At 35.2% G+C, this 17,097-nt stretch overlaps 1 protein-coding gene across 1 annotated transcript; it reads right to left on the bottom strand.

The window, feature by feature from the left end:
• Positions 1–9,699: 9,699 nt before the first annotated feature.
• MRPL15 (mitochondrial ribosomal protein L15) lies at positions 9,700–15,788 on the bottom strand. Its single transcript, XM_006923967.3, has 5 exons — positions 15,621–15,788; positions 14,599–14,753; positions 13,862–14,027; positions 11,476–11,599; positions 9,700–11,020 (listed from the first exon to the last, which is right to left on the bottom strand). Exons 1-5 carry the CDS (start codon positions 15,726–15,728, stop codon positions 10,683–10,685), a joined length of 891 nt encoding a protein of 296 aa, XP_006924029.1. The 5' UTR covers positions 15,729–15,788; the 3' UTR covers positions 9,700–10,682.
• Positions 15,789–17,097: the final 1,309 nt, after the last annotated feature.

Raw genomic sequence — 17,097 nt, 5'->3', positions numbered from 1 at the left:
CTTGAAAAAAAAGTTAGAATTTCTTGTTTTCAAACTATTCTACCAAACTACAGTAATCAAGACTATGTGGTATTAGCATAAAATGAGACATATAGCTCAATGAAATAAAATTAAGAGTAGAAATAAACTTTTTCATTTATGTTCAATTGATTTTCAATAAAGATACCAAGACAATTCAATAGGGAAAAAAATATCCTTTTCAATGAATGTTACCAGGGCAGCTGGATATCCACATGCAAAAGAAAAAATTTGGACTCCTACCTCACTTATATTTTAAGTTAATATACAAACATTAATTCAGTAAATCAAATCTCTAAATGTAAAAATCAAAACTGTAAAACTCATAGAAGAAAACCTAGGAGTAAATAATCTTCATGACCTTTGATTAGATAATCACTAGATATGACACTAAATACAAAGAAGAAAAATAGATAATTTTGACTTTATCAAAATTAAAAACTTTTGTGCATCAAAGAACACAATCAAAAAAGTGAAAAGACAACCCACAGATTGAGAAAACATTGCTAATCATATATTTAATAAGGGTTTGTATCTTGAATATATAAAGAACTATTACAATGCAACAATAAAAAGACAGATACCCCAATTTAAAAATAGGCAAAGAACATGAACAGAAATTTCTCCAAAGATATATAAGCAGCAAATAAGTCAAAGAAGGTGATGATTGATATCATTAAGTATTAGAGAAATGCAAATCAAAACCACAATGAGATACCATGTCACAGTCTTGGCAAGCATGTGGAAAAACTGGAACCCTGGCACACGCCTGCTGGGAATGTAAAATTGTACAGACACTGGAAAACAGTCTGGCAAGTCCTTAAAAAGTTAAATAAACATAGGAATACCATTTGATCCAGCAATTCCGCTGTTAAATATATACTCGAGAAATAAAAACATGCCCACACAAAGACTTGTACAAGGATGTTCACAGAAGCATTATTCATAATAGCCAAAAAGTGGAAACAACCCCAAAAGTCCATCTACTGATGAATGAATAAACATTCCACGCAATGGAATGTTATCTGGCCATAAAAACGAATGAGGTACTGATACATGTCACAACATGAATGACCTTTAAAAACATTATTCTGAGTGAAAGAAGCTGGATGCAAAGGGCCACATACTGTATGATTGCATTTAAAATGTCCGGATTAGGTAGATCCACAGAGACAGAATGCAAACAGGTGGTTGCCAGGGGCGGGAGATTACATGTAATATGAGATTTATGTAATATGATTGCATAAATCATATTGTTTGATATAATTTATGTAAATTTTCCACAGTGGGAAAATCTATAGAGACAGGGAGTAGAAGGCTGGGGTGGGGAGAGAGGAACTGGTGGTGACTGTGAAAGGCACTAAGTTTCCTTTGTGAAGGTGGAAATGTCCCATAATCAGAATATGGTGATTGTTGTACAACTCTGTAAATATACTAAAAAGTACTGAATTGTACAGTGAGAATTAGTGAATATTTATGATATGTAAATGATATCTCAATAAAGCTGTTTTTAAAAATAAAAATTATACTAGAAAAAGAAAATCAAATTTAATCTAACCTAAGCAGAAGAAATGATAATAAGAGCAGAAATCAAGGGAACTTTCAGAAAAATAGAGAAAACCAACAAAACTAAAAACTGTTTCTTTGAGATAATTGATAAAACTGATAAACCTCTAACTAGTCTAACTAGATAAAAAAAAAAAGGAAGAGGACAATCGAAATGAGAAATTAAGAAATAATTCCATTTACAATTGCATCAAAAAGCATAAAATAACAGGAATAAATTCCACTAAAGAGGTGAAAGACCCGTACTCTAAAAACTATAGGACATTTGTGGAAAGAAATTGAAGAAAATAAAAATAAATGGAAGGATAATATATTCATAGATTGGAAAGATTAATATTGTTAAAATGTCCTTTCTGCCTAAGGTAATATACAGATTCAATGTAATCCCTATTAAAATACCAATGGCATTCTTCTCGGTACTAGAACATCTAATCCTAAAATTTATATAGAATCACAAAAGAACCCAAATAGCCACAGAAACCTTGAGAAAGAACAGTGGGAATTATCGTGAACTGATTTCAAACTATATTACAAAGCTACAATAATCAAAATAATATAGTACTGGCATAAAAATAGATATATAGATCAATGGAATGAAATAGAGAGTCCAGAAATCAATCTTCACTTATATGATTGATTAATCCATGACACAGAAGGCAAGGATATATAATGGGGGTAAAGACAATCTCTTCAATAAGTGGTGATGGGAAAACTAAACAGATAGATGAAAAAAATGAAATTGGACCACTTTCTCACACCATATACCAAAATAAACTCAAAATGGATTAAAGACTTAACTAAATGTAAGACCTGAAACCATAATCTCTTAGAAGAAAACATAGGCAGTAAGCTCTTTCACAATATCTTTTTAGATATGTCTCCTCAGACAAGAGAAATAAAAACAAAACGAAACAAAACAAAAGAATAAACAAATGAGACTATGTCAAACTAAACAAAAGAAACTATCAACAAAATGAAAAGACAACCTACTGAATGGGAAAAGATTCATCAATGAGGGGTTAATATCCAAATACATAAGAAACTCATACAACTTAACACCAAAAAAAAAAAAAAAAAAAAATCCAATTCAAAAAATGGGCAAAGGACCTGAATAGACATTTCTCCAAGAGGACATACAGATGGCCAATAGACATATGAAAAGATGCCCACATCACTAACCATCAGTGAAATGCAAATTAAAACCACAGTGAGATATGTCGGTATGGCTTTCATCAAATAAATCAACAAATAACAAGTGCTAGTGAAGATACGGAGAAAAAGGAGTTCTTGTACAATGTTGATGAGATTGTAAATTGGTGCAGCCACTATGGAAAACAGTATGGAGACTCCTCAAAAAATTAAAAATAGAGCTGCCATATGACCCAGCAATTCCACTTCTGGGTATTAATTCAAAGAAAACAAAAATGCCAATTTGAAAAGATATATGCATCCCTATGTTCTCTGCAGCATTATTTACATTAGCTAAAATATGGAAGCAACCTAGATATGGTATGTATTAACACACACACACATACACACACACAACGGAATATCGGTCAACAGTAAAAAAAGATAAAATTTTGCCATTTGCAAAAACATGAATAGACCTAGAAAATATGCTAAGTGAAATAATTCAGACAGAGAATATAAATACCATATAATTTCACTTATATGTGAAATCTATATAAACAAAACAAATGAATAAACAAAACAAAAGACCCATGGATATAGAGAACAAGCTGATGGTTTCAAAAAATAAAAAAGGAGGGGGAAGGTACAAATTACTGTCAGGAATTAGGGAAGGACATCTCTATGAATCCTACAGGACTAAAAAGGAATATTAATAACAACTTTACACTCATAAATTTGACAATGTAAATGAATGACCAAATCCTTCAAAGGTGCAAATTACCAAAGCTCATTTAAGATGAAATAAATAAACTGAATAGGCCAATATCTATTAAAGAAATTGAATTGTAGTTTAAAACCTTATCACAACAATAACTACAAACCTAGGTCGCTTCACTGGCAAATCCTACAAAATATTTAATATCAATTTTACACAAAGTCTTCGAGACAATAAAAGATGACAGAATTATTCCCAGTTCATATATAAATTACAAACTGATATCCATCGTGGACATAGATGAAAAAAAGAATCCTAACAAAATATTAGCAAAATCTTAGGAATGCAACATTAGTTCGACATTTGAAAATCAATCAATGTACTTCATCATATCAAGACACTAAAGAAAAAAATATGATCATCTCAATAAACGTAGAAAAAGCATTTGACAAAATTTGACTACCACTCATGACAAAAACTCTCAGCAAACTAAGGAGTAAAAAGAACTTCCTCAAACTTACAAAGGTTATATGTGAATAATCTATAACAAGTATTATATTTGATAGTAAAAGATGGAATGCTTTCCCCATAAGATCTGGAACAAGGCAAGGATGTATGTTCTCACCATTTTTATTCATCATCATACTGAAAGTCATATCTAGTGCAATAACGCAAAAAAAGTGAAAGGTATACAAACTGGAAAAAGATAAAGTTGTCACTATTTGCAGATGGCATAACTGTCTATAAGAAACTACTGGAGGCAAAATAGAAGAAAATCTTTGTGACGTTGGGTTAGGCAAAGTATCGTAAATACCAAAAGCATTATCCTTTAAAAAAGAATTGATAAATTGAATTATATCAAAGTTAAAAGTTCCTCTTCAAAAGGCACTATTAATAAAATGAAGGCAAGCCCCAGACAAGCAGAATATATTTGCAAAATATATATCTGATAAATGACTAGTATACGGTATATATATATAAAACACTCAAAAGTCAATAATAAGAAAACAACCCAATTTAAAAATGGACAAAAAGGAAAGATACTTTACCTAAGAAAATATATGAATGACTAATAAATACATGTAAAGATTTTAGGATCATTATTCATTAAGGAAATGTAAACTAAAACTATAATGAGATAACCCTGCACAACTATTACAAGAGCTGAAATTAAAAAGATGGCCCGCCAAGTGCTGGTAAGGACAAGGAGCATCTGGAATTCTCTGACATTGTTGGTGGGAATGTAGAATGGCACAAGCACTTTAGAAAACAGTTTGATGTCCGATCTAGGCATTTATCTACAAGAAAAGAAAGCGTATGTACATGCAAAGATCTTTACACAAATATTTATAGCAGCTTTCTTTCTAAGAGACAAAAATTGTAAATAATGCACATGCCTATCAAAAGGTGGATAAATAAACAAATCACTTAATGGAACACATATTCCGCTAAAACTAGAAAGAACCTGAATGTAAAAAGATGAACAAACTATGGTACATTCATAAAATGGAACACTACTCAGCACTAAAAGGAAAGAACTACCTGGAAAGGCAATGACATGGATAATCTTTCAAATTCATTGTGCTAAAGTGAAGAAAACCAGACTCAAAATGCTATAAATCACATAATTCCATCTCCAAGAAATTCTGGAAAAAGCAAAGCTACAAGGACAAAAATCAGATCACTGGTTGCCAGATGCCAGGGTCTGGAGGAAGAGATTGACTATGAAGGGAAATTTTAGAAGTAACAGAAATATTCTATGTCTTTATCATGGTGGTAGTGGTTCTATATCTACATAAATTTATTACAATTCTGCTGTATATCTAAATACCTTTACTGGATAATAAATCATACCTCAATAAACCTGACCTTTTAGAAAAAGAGGATATCAATGTTTGCTGGAGAGACACAGACCTTAGCCAGACCAGAGAAGAGCCTCTTTGATGGGGAGGATAGAATTGTCCTTACAATGGAATTTGGGCTTCAGGTGCAAAAGTTTGCCAGGTCAAAAAACATAGAGGGGGAAGGGAGGGAAAGGCAGACTGAATGCACAAAGCTGTAAAGATATAAAAAGACATCTAAAGATAATGATACAACATATAAACAGCTCCTTACTGACTTCTTCAATTAGGAAGTAAGAACTTTCTTGCAAAGCAATTTTACTTTGAAACTAAACTTAGAAGAGTTAGTAAGATCATGGCTACTTTTTGATTTAGAGCAGTGCACATTGCTAGGTTCTTTGACCAAAGCACACACCAAAAGCTTAGACTTAATATATGATATACCAACTCCGTTACGTCATTGAAGGGCACAAGTCAGACTGTCTAACCTTCTCTGTACCAGTCACCGCCAGAAAAGGTACTTCAGTTTCCCTAGATGTAAAATGGAAAATATAGTTACCTCACAGAGCAGTTGTGAGAATTTCTGGCTCTGGATCTAAGTCCACTGTAAATTGTTTATCAGAATAATCTTTGTACAGTCAGAAGAAATCAAGAAACGTTAGATTTTACCTTGTGGTTTCTTATATCTTATAAATTTTAATACTACTAGTCTAAGTTTTATAATGTTGCTTTTAAAAAAATTACTTTCATTATTGAGAAAAAGTTTTTGAATAGAATATAGTTTCTCTGTTCATATTATTGAGTTCTAGACTTGATGCTTTCATTTAAGTCTTTTAGATAATACATACTTAAACTGTACATCTCCATATATAAGAAATTTAAACTACTTCGATGTTTATAAATCTATGGTATAAGATATATACGATAATCTTAATTAGTGAAATGAAAAAATCAGGTACATTTATATGTGAGGAAAAAAAAAACAGCATTACATAGCCCAAATCTTAAATGATTAACATTTTCTTTTTTTTCTTTCCCCTTTGTAGTTTCCAGCTTCTTTCCAATATGTAGAAATTTTAGAGTCAGATAACATTAGTTATTTAAAATTTTTCCTCTCAGTTCCAATACCTTTTCCAGATAGGTGGACTCCTTTTATAAAGTCATGAAAACTGATGATGATGTTGTAGAGCAACTTAGTGACTTAAGTCACTGAAATTCAATCTAATTCTCTTGGTTCTAGGTTTAATTCCTACCACGCTTCCTCTTGAAATTGCACCGTCTCAGTAGGTCCTGCTAAAAATAACAAAGTTTAGCATGCCTTTGTTCAAGACACTGACCAACAGACTATATGAAAATCATAAGATAAAAGAAAATCTTAAGGAGAAAAGTAAACAACATTTATAGAATGGCTACCGCACAAGAAGGACTATCAACGATGCTTAATTGACAAACACTTGAAGAGTCACTCGGTATGTGCAGGTGTTGTGCTAAGTGCTTTACAAAAATTGACTTCTTTCAATCCTCATCATAATCATATGCATTGGGATCTATTAGTAGTCCCAGTTTTTCAGATGGTGAAACTGAGGCATAGAGAGTTTAAATAATGTGCTAACGTTACACAGCTAGTATTGGGATCTAAGCCGAAGTAATCACTCCAGGCAGCTCTGCACACTGGCACTCTGTACTCGGTGCCTCCCCACAGATAAACTTGTTGAGTCCCCGGCCACAGAACAAGGTGGGCATTATCATTCCCACTTTACAGGTGAGACAGCTGAGCACACAGTCATTAAATATGTGCCCAAGGTCATTCAGCTGCTGTCATAGCCTGGATAAAACCTAGGTTTATGACATGGAAGGCTGTGCTACTTCATACTACGTCTCTCCAACAAAGCATCTAAAGTCACATCCATTCTGGGATTTGAACTGATTTAGAGAGCACTCTTTATTCTCTGACACAAACTAAATTGAGTTATACTGCTGTTATCTGATGCTTTCTTTACTATTGCATAACCACTCCACTTTCCAAAGAATAGAGTAACATTAAAAAAATTAAATAAACCCCGGAATTCAATAAACAGGAAAGCCATAGTAATTATTTCTCAGGTGTTAAAGAATCTTTTTAAATGCCTATCAACTCAAGCTTTTCTGGTTTTGGACACAAATGGGCCATGTATACTGGAAACAGATGGAAACAACATATCAGGAAAGGACTTGGATCTAGACTGAAGGTTTCTTGCTTTTACACTTAGATTTTCAAGTGAAATGAACTCTTAAAAAGATAAAGCTGTCTGCCACTGCACTCCCTCATTTTCCTTGCAAATGGCCAGCAGTGTAGCAGCACCTTAGAATCCAGAATTGTTACATAATTAAAATGAACTTGGGACTCTCTGCTATATGGTAATTTAAGAACTGCCTTTATAAAACAGAATGGATGGATTTTGTGGAACGTGCCTATTTTGGCTGAGAAGTATCTGCACAATTATAATATTAGGACCAGGATACAGCTGTTTGTGACTAAGCCCATGCTCTGTGAGTAAGTGCTATCCGAGCATTCCACATCACCAGACATCTGTTTCCTGTTTTCTTTCTTCCATTTATCATTCTATCCCAATTTCCTAACACCTGTAGGCCACCTAAGACAGCCACAATTAAGCAACTCTGGTGTTTGCCTGTCTCCTTTGCCATCTTTAACTATTGCTCAGGGTAGATTAGTCATTCTACTTGGACAGAGAGGAAGAGGGGAATCTAAAGGCCCTCAAAAGTACATTCTGAGACTAGAAGGCTATTGCCCATGTATCTACCTTTATGTGACTAACTGCCTCCCTCATTTCCGATTAAGAACTTTCCTGTTGAGGCCATACGAGCCTTGGCTCCAGAAGGACAATTGTGAACTGAATCACAGAAGAAAAATCTCCATCAGCACAAATAAGTCGAGGCAGTAACTTACCTAGAACAATACCCACCCGCACTCCAGCATACAAATAATGGTATTTCAGGTTTGTTTCCATACTTCACAGTCCCGATATAGAAAAGGATGCGTTTAAATTTATACAAGTTCATTTCTATGCAAATAGGTCAGGGTCAAAGTTTTCCTCAGTCCAAGGCAACATCTTTATGATCATGATATATCAAAGCTTAAAGAGACTTTAAAGGTCACTTTATAAAACTCTTACATTATACGAATATTAAGTGCTACTGCATTGTATACAGGTAAGAAAGGTGAAGTGACTTGTGTGATGGATCCTATTTCAAAGGGCTTAAAATTAAGGCTGCAAAGTTTAAATACCTTAATGTAAAATACTTGGAAAAAATGTCCTTGAAATACATCAGATGTAATAAGCAAGTTCAGTACAGTGTAGTGCAAGTCTATCCTTTTGATTAGAAAAAAAAGACCAACAGTGGCTCGGTTATCTCTAGGAAATGGGTCAGGCAACAGTATGAGAATATGGACTTTTACTTTTTATATTTCAGTCTTACGTAACTTTAAACCAAGCATGAACTACTTAACAAGTTTTTTTTCCCAGCAGTGATTTTTAAAAAAACAAATTCTACTCTGGACTCTTAAATGATGCAATGTTTTGTCATCACTCTCCTTCAAAAACAGTTTGCTTACCAAGACTGAATTAAGCAACATATTGACTTTTATAACTTACTGAATCCAGCATTCCGGAATGGTGGATATATTAAACATAGAATTGAAGAATTGAGCACTTTTTCTGATGTTTGTCTAAGTCAATTAACCTCCGTGTTGAAGTTAGGTTGATACCACAATAGGTGTCAATTCCCCTGCTGGTTATCCAACATAACCACTGTTATTCACCCATCATAATAGAATTTTTAAGCTAGGAATATAAGCTTCCAGAGGCTTCAGGTTCCCTTGCAGAAGGACTATATCCAGGTTCTGACCATGGGATTTAAGCATAAGTTTTTTGTGTGGCAGCTTCTAGGAATCTCAGGAAAAGTTGGCTCCTTGTTGATACCTATTTGGAATATGAAGATACACATCTCCTTGTGAAGATAGGTGAACTAAACAGGGAGAAACCTTTGTGGAGCAGAGCCAGCAATCAGCCCTGAACTGATCTCCACATTTCATTAGTTAGAAAAAAATAAACTTTATCTCATTCAAGCACTGTGATTTAGGGTTCTAAAACCCCCCAATTCTGTCACTTGGGGTCTCTGAAAAAACAAAACAAAACATGTTTTTCAATTTTTGTACGTCCTTTGAAATTCATAGGTGGCTCTCATAGATGGCCCTAATATTGATTCTTCTATGTTCTGGGTATTAAGGAATGGTTTAATAATAAGCCAAACTATATAATCCGGAATAAAAAGTGAAATATACTCTTGGTACATAAATTACTTTATAAATTGAATCTAAGGTCAACAGTATATCAGGTGAATAAGTTAACAAAACAAAATATTACAACATTTAGATTTTTAAATTTTTTATTTTAAGAAAATACAGAGCCAAGAATCACTTAATTTCTACTGTGGAAAAATTACCATGATTTATGTAAGATTTAATTGCATCAAGATACATTGTACTTTCTTATGGTTTAGATACAATATATCTTTGAAAAGCTAAATAAGCTAATTGACTGCTGAATCTTTTCATTAATTTTCACATTACCAATTGTTTTCATGGCTTATATACTTGCTGAACAATTTTCTCAACATCATTTAAAATGAAAAACAGATATCGCCAACATCTATGAAATAAGTTAAATGTATATTAATTAGAATCAGAAAACTTATTTTCTTCAAGAATAGCTAAATCATTCATTGTCTATGCATCGCAGTTGAAATAAATTCATTTGGAATTTTTGTTTCAATTTTGCTAGCAAATATGGTACTGCTTAGAAACCATTCTCCAGTCTTAAACCTTAAACTCACATCCCACATCATAATCACCTTTAGTTGAAGGCTATCGTCTTACATTGGGTAGCAGAGCTTCCTTGAGGCTACTGATGAAGAAGGAGGCATCAATTCACTGGCAACTGCTCTAACTCTGACTGAGCAGCAGGCCTACAACAAATCAGTTTCATTCCATTTGCACATTCATTCTGATTTGCAACAACCAGACAAAACCTGGATGAAAAGATCATGAAAACATCAACTAGAAATATTCTAAAAGTTATAATCTTCTTTTGGCAGATCACCAAGGAGTTTGTATCTTTGAGACAGAACCCAGTTTCAGTACCTCTATGCAGTCTTTGCTTATTGCACTTTTAATTTTAAAGAGAGAGGGTGGGAGGAGGGGGAGAATGAAAGGTGGAGAGAGATAAGTACACAGAAGACATCAAAAAAAAAAAAAATCTGGAGAATTACAAATTAAGAAAATGCAATGAGAAATACTATGTTTCATTCCCTTTTCCAGTACATGTTTACAACTCTGTCTTCTTGGAAAGAATTCATGAGCTATAATACTTGAGGAGATTCTCATCTGTAGGTTTTAGGATTTTTTTATCTGCCATATTCACCACCCATCCAGGAGCGAGACCAAAGAAAATCTGCCTTGGATCCTTTCGAGTACTAAGCATTTTGAAGAGTTCATCCTTAGTGATATCAGGTAAAATATAACCATACTTCTTGGCAAGTTCAAGTCTCGCTTCAGGAAATTTGGCAGGATCTGCCAGGTAACCACGATTCTTTGCATCTGTGTAATACAGGACCAGGGCTTCAGGTGGAAGCATTCGTTTTGGAATGGGTTGTCCCCGCAGAAAGAATGGAACAGGTTTGCACAAAATTTCTGAAAAATATTTTTAAATAAAGATACAAATTATTAGCTCTATACATAATGATCTTAATAATGATTTTAATGTTTAAATACTACCAGTAACAGAACTTAATTTCAAGAACTTTTTTTATTAGTCTTGTGTTAAGTAAGTGAATGGAAACACTTCATTTTCAAAAGTTTGCATCTTCAAGGTTACTCCTGGGTTACCAACAAATAATGAATTTCTTAAATACAGGTAACATTAGATTTAAGCCCCACATTTAAAAACAAAATTAAAACCTCTTTATGACATACTGGTTGAAATATATTAAAAGAAGATGGAGCCCCAGTACCCACACCACTAACAGGAAATCCTAAAACAAAACCAAACTACAAGTCAACGAACCATGAGGACTTTTAAAATCCTCATATGGCAGCCAGGAGGGGACAAAGAGGAAGAGAAGAAAATGACTGCAGAACAAGCCTACCCAGACTTCTCGGATCATAGAAGGCTGTAGTAACAACACCACCATTTTTTTCAATTGCAGCAATGGCTAGTTCTGAAGCCAACTGTACTTCAATATTAACTTTTGCCTTAAAGGTGTCAGCACCCTGTAATATGCCAAAATAAAGTCTGTTAGTAGATAACTAGACTAAAAATACATTAACAATAGCAAGCACCCTTTGTACAGTGTTTTCTCCTCCAAAGTGCCTATGATGTAACAGACATTCCTACTTTAAATACCTCTACTTAGAGCTCCTAGCAAACAACATCAAAATTCTTTTACATTTTAGACCACCTTGTTTTACCGATTTTCATTTCCTATAAGCAGGGATGACTATATTTTCATTTGATGTATTTAGTAGATATGAACATAACTATACGTTTCTAGTACTTGATTAATTATAGTACTCAGAACTCTGACAGAATTACTGCTAAATCAACGTCATAAATGGGGACACTGAACTCAGGTTAAGTAACATGCCCAAGATCACAAAGCCAGGGCTCTAACAGTCACAAGTGTCTGTTCTTAACCATATGATGCTATGTGATATAGATAAACACTTAACCTCTTTATCCCTAAGTAAAAAAGAGGCCAAGAGATTGTTAAAGAGGGGCACGAGTGGGCTGGAACCAGTAAAAGAAAAAAGATATGACAATAATATCTGAGCTTTGGAGGAGTCAGCCCTTTCTAGGTAAAAAAGCAGAAGAGGACAACAGAAATTCACTTTGCATTCACTACTGATTTTATTATAGCCCCTAAACTGACACCCCCCCCCCCGCCAAAAAAATAAATAATAAGTCTACCCTTTCCCTAGAATGGTCAACACTAAAAAGTGTGGTATTAAACTTTAAAGTTCTGTTTTTGGTTACTTGAGTTAGGATGTGCTATATTTTACTCTAACGTCAAAAAAATAAAAAGATGGTAGTATTATCATTCTTTTTGGAGTGACAGAAATTTCTTGCTATTTTGGTGTGGTAGAAATAAGGTGGTTCCAAACCAAATTTTTAAGTATTTAAAAATATTCCATCAATTCCAACACACGTTTTCTCGTGTTTTTTTAATCTATGATTATGATCTTCATTTGTATAATCAATGGCACATTTGACTCAATACAATAACATCTTACCAGATTACTTATGATTTTTAATTACTATTCCACAATTGCTTAACCATGTCCCTAACCTTGGGCATTAAGGTTTCAGTATTTTCAGTATTATATAAAGCATTTTTAGGAATGTCTATCAGTAAGTTTTTTTTTAATTTTGTTTTCTCTTTAGAAAATATATTCCCAAATTGGTTATTTTGTGCTAAAGGATCAACCACTAATTATTGCAAATCTGAAATCCAGAAAAGGTCAACCAATTTATAAAGTTGTAAATGTGTAGTTGTACTTACTCGACCACTGCCCTGGTGTAGTTTTCAGGATTACTTCTGCTAGTTTAATAGACACACATTTAAAAGCTATTGGGATGAGCAGTTTACTGGCTGATGAGGTCATGAATTTTCCCACGTAATCTACATGTATATTCCCTTACGTACCCTGAGTGGAATACTGAGGCTTAATTGTGTATTTGGTATTCTCTTTTAAAATCATTTTCTTTGCAAAGCTTTTATCCATGAGGTTTATTTTTTCAAAGGAATCAAAAGGTTTTTCTATAAACACATGCTTCCCCCTAGTGGAGAAGAAATTACTTACACAGCTATATTGTTGACAAGAAATAGTTGATTAACAATGTACAGTTTATTTGCTTTTGAAACTCCTGGTCAATTTCTATAAACAGAAAACTTCTTTACTACAATTAGAATTGTATTTGATTTATTCATTTCCTCCATAAATATTAAATTACTATCATGAATATTGAAAATACAATAAATCAAAGCAATAAATCAAAACACCTGCTCTCAAAGAACTTACATAATAGTGAAGAAGACAGTGAAAAATAAATGCATTACTTGGTAATAAATGTCAGATGTTCATATATTCAAAAAAATACTTTGGGCAGGGTAAGGGAAACAGACTAGGACTGCAGGGGACAGGGGATGGGTTGGTGTGGAATGTGAGTACTCCTTAAAAAAAGAATGTCAAAAAAGATCTTCCTAATATGACGACATTAAAACAGAGAACCAAAGGAAGTCAGGGAACAAGCTGAATGGATACACAGAGAAGAGTGTTATAGGACCAGGAACCAGAGGCCCCTCAAGGAGAGAATGCCAGCTTTCTAAAACCATAATTGAGTGTAACACAATCACCACTACATAATAGTTATGGCAACTGAAAAGGGATAAAAATAAAGAAGGCAAGTGTTGATTATATGGAAATCAGAAATAGCCTTCTCTTGTAACTCCAAAAAATCTAACCTGGACTTACCTCCTCTACCAGCTGGACACCATAATCCCTCTTAAGAGGCTGGATGGTCACACCTCTCCCATTGACAAGCTGGGTTAAGTCAATAGGTTGAGTAGGATCAACTCTACCCAAATCAATAAGATACTGCAGTCTGTTGAGACTCAAAGGCTGATACTGGCGTCTGAAGCTATAAAACAAGAAAGTTAAAGTGAAAAATTCAAACTTATCTTCCTGTAAATTCTCCAAATCAACTCAAAACTTTGTCCTGTGTTTTTCCTCCATCAATTTAGATGGTTTAACAAAATAAATCCCTTCTGAGTACAACATAAACATGTAATATTGCTTGATTTTTGGTTTCAGAACAAAACCAGTACTTCCTTTGTTTCACTAAAAATAATTTACCTCTCTAAGCATTTATTTCACTCTTTTAGACAAACAAATTTGTGAAAAGTTTAACCCACTATCTGAATTATGCATTAATTATTGGATGACTACAATGGGACAGATTTTTATAGATATTAATGCTAAGCCTCTAAACAACCATGAGAGTAAGCATTAGTATCTCTATTTTGTGGGTCTTATTGCCATGTCTGGGCTTTTTTCCCTACTAACACAGTCTAAGTTTCATTACCAAAATAGTTCAGAGAACAGTAGCAAAAGTTGGCTTAAAAGTCCATTTAAATTTTTACCGAGCTATTTTTTAGGTAATTCTCAGTGAAAATTAGTAATTTTTACTTTAAAAAGCAAAGCAGCCTTACCTATGTCCTTCATTAAACCCATATTTGGGGATTCGGATGTAAAATGGGGTCTGGCCTCCCTCGAAGCCCAGTCGGGGCCGTGTTCCTCTCTGCCGTTCTCCTTTATGGCCTCTGCCACATTTTCTACCTCTTCTGCGACCTCTTGGTCGTCTTTCCTACAAAGAAAGAGTTTTATGATCTACAGATGCATTTTTTAAAACTGTATTTTCCCTTTTTACTGTATATTTTTTGTTATGCCACTCATTCATCCAACCAACCAGTACTAGCTAGTACAACTATGTGCCAAACATGGTTCTAGCTGCTCTAACGTCTACACACACTAAATCAGTATCTTTGCCACTGAAGATGTAGCTCATTCTTGTAATCGAAGTCCAGGTTGTATTTCAAAGGCAAAGATCCAAAGATGGGATGGGCATAAAGATTCTATGACAGGCTAGATTGAAAAAATACTAGAATTAAACATGTACAACAAAAAATGAAACATGATATTCAAAATAATTTATGTTGTAATTAATTGTAAATATATAATTGTTACCTAAATATTATTTTATTTAAAGATTAATTTAAATTATTTTTAATTTACTTCGTGACTTCATGAAAACGAATTGATTTTTCAAATGACAGTATGTCAATCAACTAACAGCTTTTCTAGCTGTAGTCGATGACTTTCTGAAGACATCTAACGTAATAACTCAATCCAAATCTTTCCCATCAGGACACTTATTAGACAAGCGCTTCATTTTAAACCCAATTTTGAAAGAGACAATCACCTAGTAGTTTCTGCAACTTCGCTCCCCCACCCCAATTAACATAACTACACTTTTAAATTTAAACCTTATTAAGAATCAGGACCACGTAAGATTTTCCTCTGTGCAATTCAGGAGAACGAGAACTCGGCAACCTTACGTTCATCTCAACACCCATGGGGAAAGGAGTCCTCAAATACAATCTGCAGGGACAAGCGGCTCTCATAGCGGCCCTCCCGCCCCCCGCGCTTCCTCGCACAGCGACCAGCCATTTACCAGTTTTCTGGAGCCTGGATTCGGCTTTAGGTTGGCCAGACTCACACGGGGTAGGGCCCGGAGCAGGTCCAGAGCCCCGGCCCCACCGCCGTGCACAGGACCAGCCATGACGCACCCGGCAGAGAACCTCCACCTGCGCCCTTAGCCACCAGGAAGCCCACGTGGTCTCGTGATGCTGCTACTTTACGGCCGCAGACCCGCCCCTGTCGTACTGCAGCTTCCGCTGAGCCCTCTGCCCCGGAGCGCTCAGAGAGCCTGGAGTCCAGCAGCGGTTTGGGAGAGGCTTCATGTTTGTGTTGCTCTGCTCCATTTTTTTTTTCAGTTCTTTGGACATGTGATCATATTTTGCGAGTTCATGCCCTGACATTGGGTTCTTAACGTGTAATGTTCTCCTCTGCCATGCACTTTAAACGCTGTGCGTTAGAGAATCTTTGAGTTGATATTTGGCCTAGTAGTCCTTGCCAAGGCAGGGTTTTCTCAGCCCGACATGGAGCCGGGAATAAAATAACGTGAGCGCTTAATTATTAAGTTTGAGCTTGGCTAATTACACGCGGTAAGATAAAGTAATACCCAATAGGTGCGACTAGGTACGGACAAAAATTGTATTAATATTACAGCTGAAAAAATAATACTCAGGGTCCAGCTATTAAAATGCCTGGTACCAACCTGTGAATAAGATTCAAACTATTTCAAACAATGTGTTTGTAGTGACCTCACCTTTAGAAACAATAGGTTAAGGATAAGACATGGTACGTGCTAACCGCCATGTCTCACTTCTAGTTAGTTATCTGCTAAAAATTTATTAACTAAAGGGATTTACTGGCCGGATCACTGCCTATAGGTACAAAATATTTTAACAATGACGCATTCTGCTTCTGTACCCCTGCTTGCTTACCCACCTCTTAGTTATCAGTTAATGAATGGAGGAGATATAGTCTTTTGTGTAAAAATTAAGGATGTGGGGGATGGGACAGAGGGCTTAAAACCTTTGTGCCCCTGCGCCTCGGGGCTGCTCCTTGGCAAGGACAGCCGTCGGCTAATAAACCGTCTCTTGGATTAGAGCACTCAAGTTGGGCCTGGTTATTTCGATCACAACATTTGGAGGCCCCAGCGAGATCTTCTCGTTGTGGGAAAATTGATCAGTGCACCAGGGCGTTGGACCATTTGCGGTTGGGGAGGCCTCTAGGGCACTTGCCCTAGCCCACCGCCCGTGGTTTCTCGCTTTGTGGAGCGTGATCTTGGGAGTGCTGAGGCAGTTTTTGGTAGGGGCCCCAGGACCGTGCGGACGTCGGACGCGACAAGTAAGTCGGCGGTCGACTGAGACTGTGACGACAGTTTTCTCAGTCTTGTTTTTTGGTTCGTTAGTCTGTGTCTGTTTTTCTTGTGTTGCTTCGTGTGCTTTACTGTGGAACTATGGGACAATCACAGGGTAAGCTAACACCGCTTCAATGCATGCTTAATCACTTTAAAGATTTCC

The sequence above is a fragment of the Pteropus alecto genome, unplaced genomic scaffold, assembly GCF_000325575.1.
Source record: "Pteropus alecto unplaced genomic scaffold, ASM32557v1 scaffold87, whole genome shotgun sequence".
NCBI lineage: Eukaryota > Metazoa > Chordata > Mammalia > Chiroptera > Pteropodidae > Pteropus > Pteropus alecto.
Note: the sequence above shows the minus strand (reverse complement) of the source record. Positions and strands in the feature narration are given on the sequence as shown.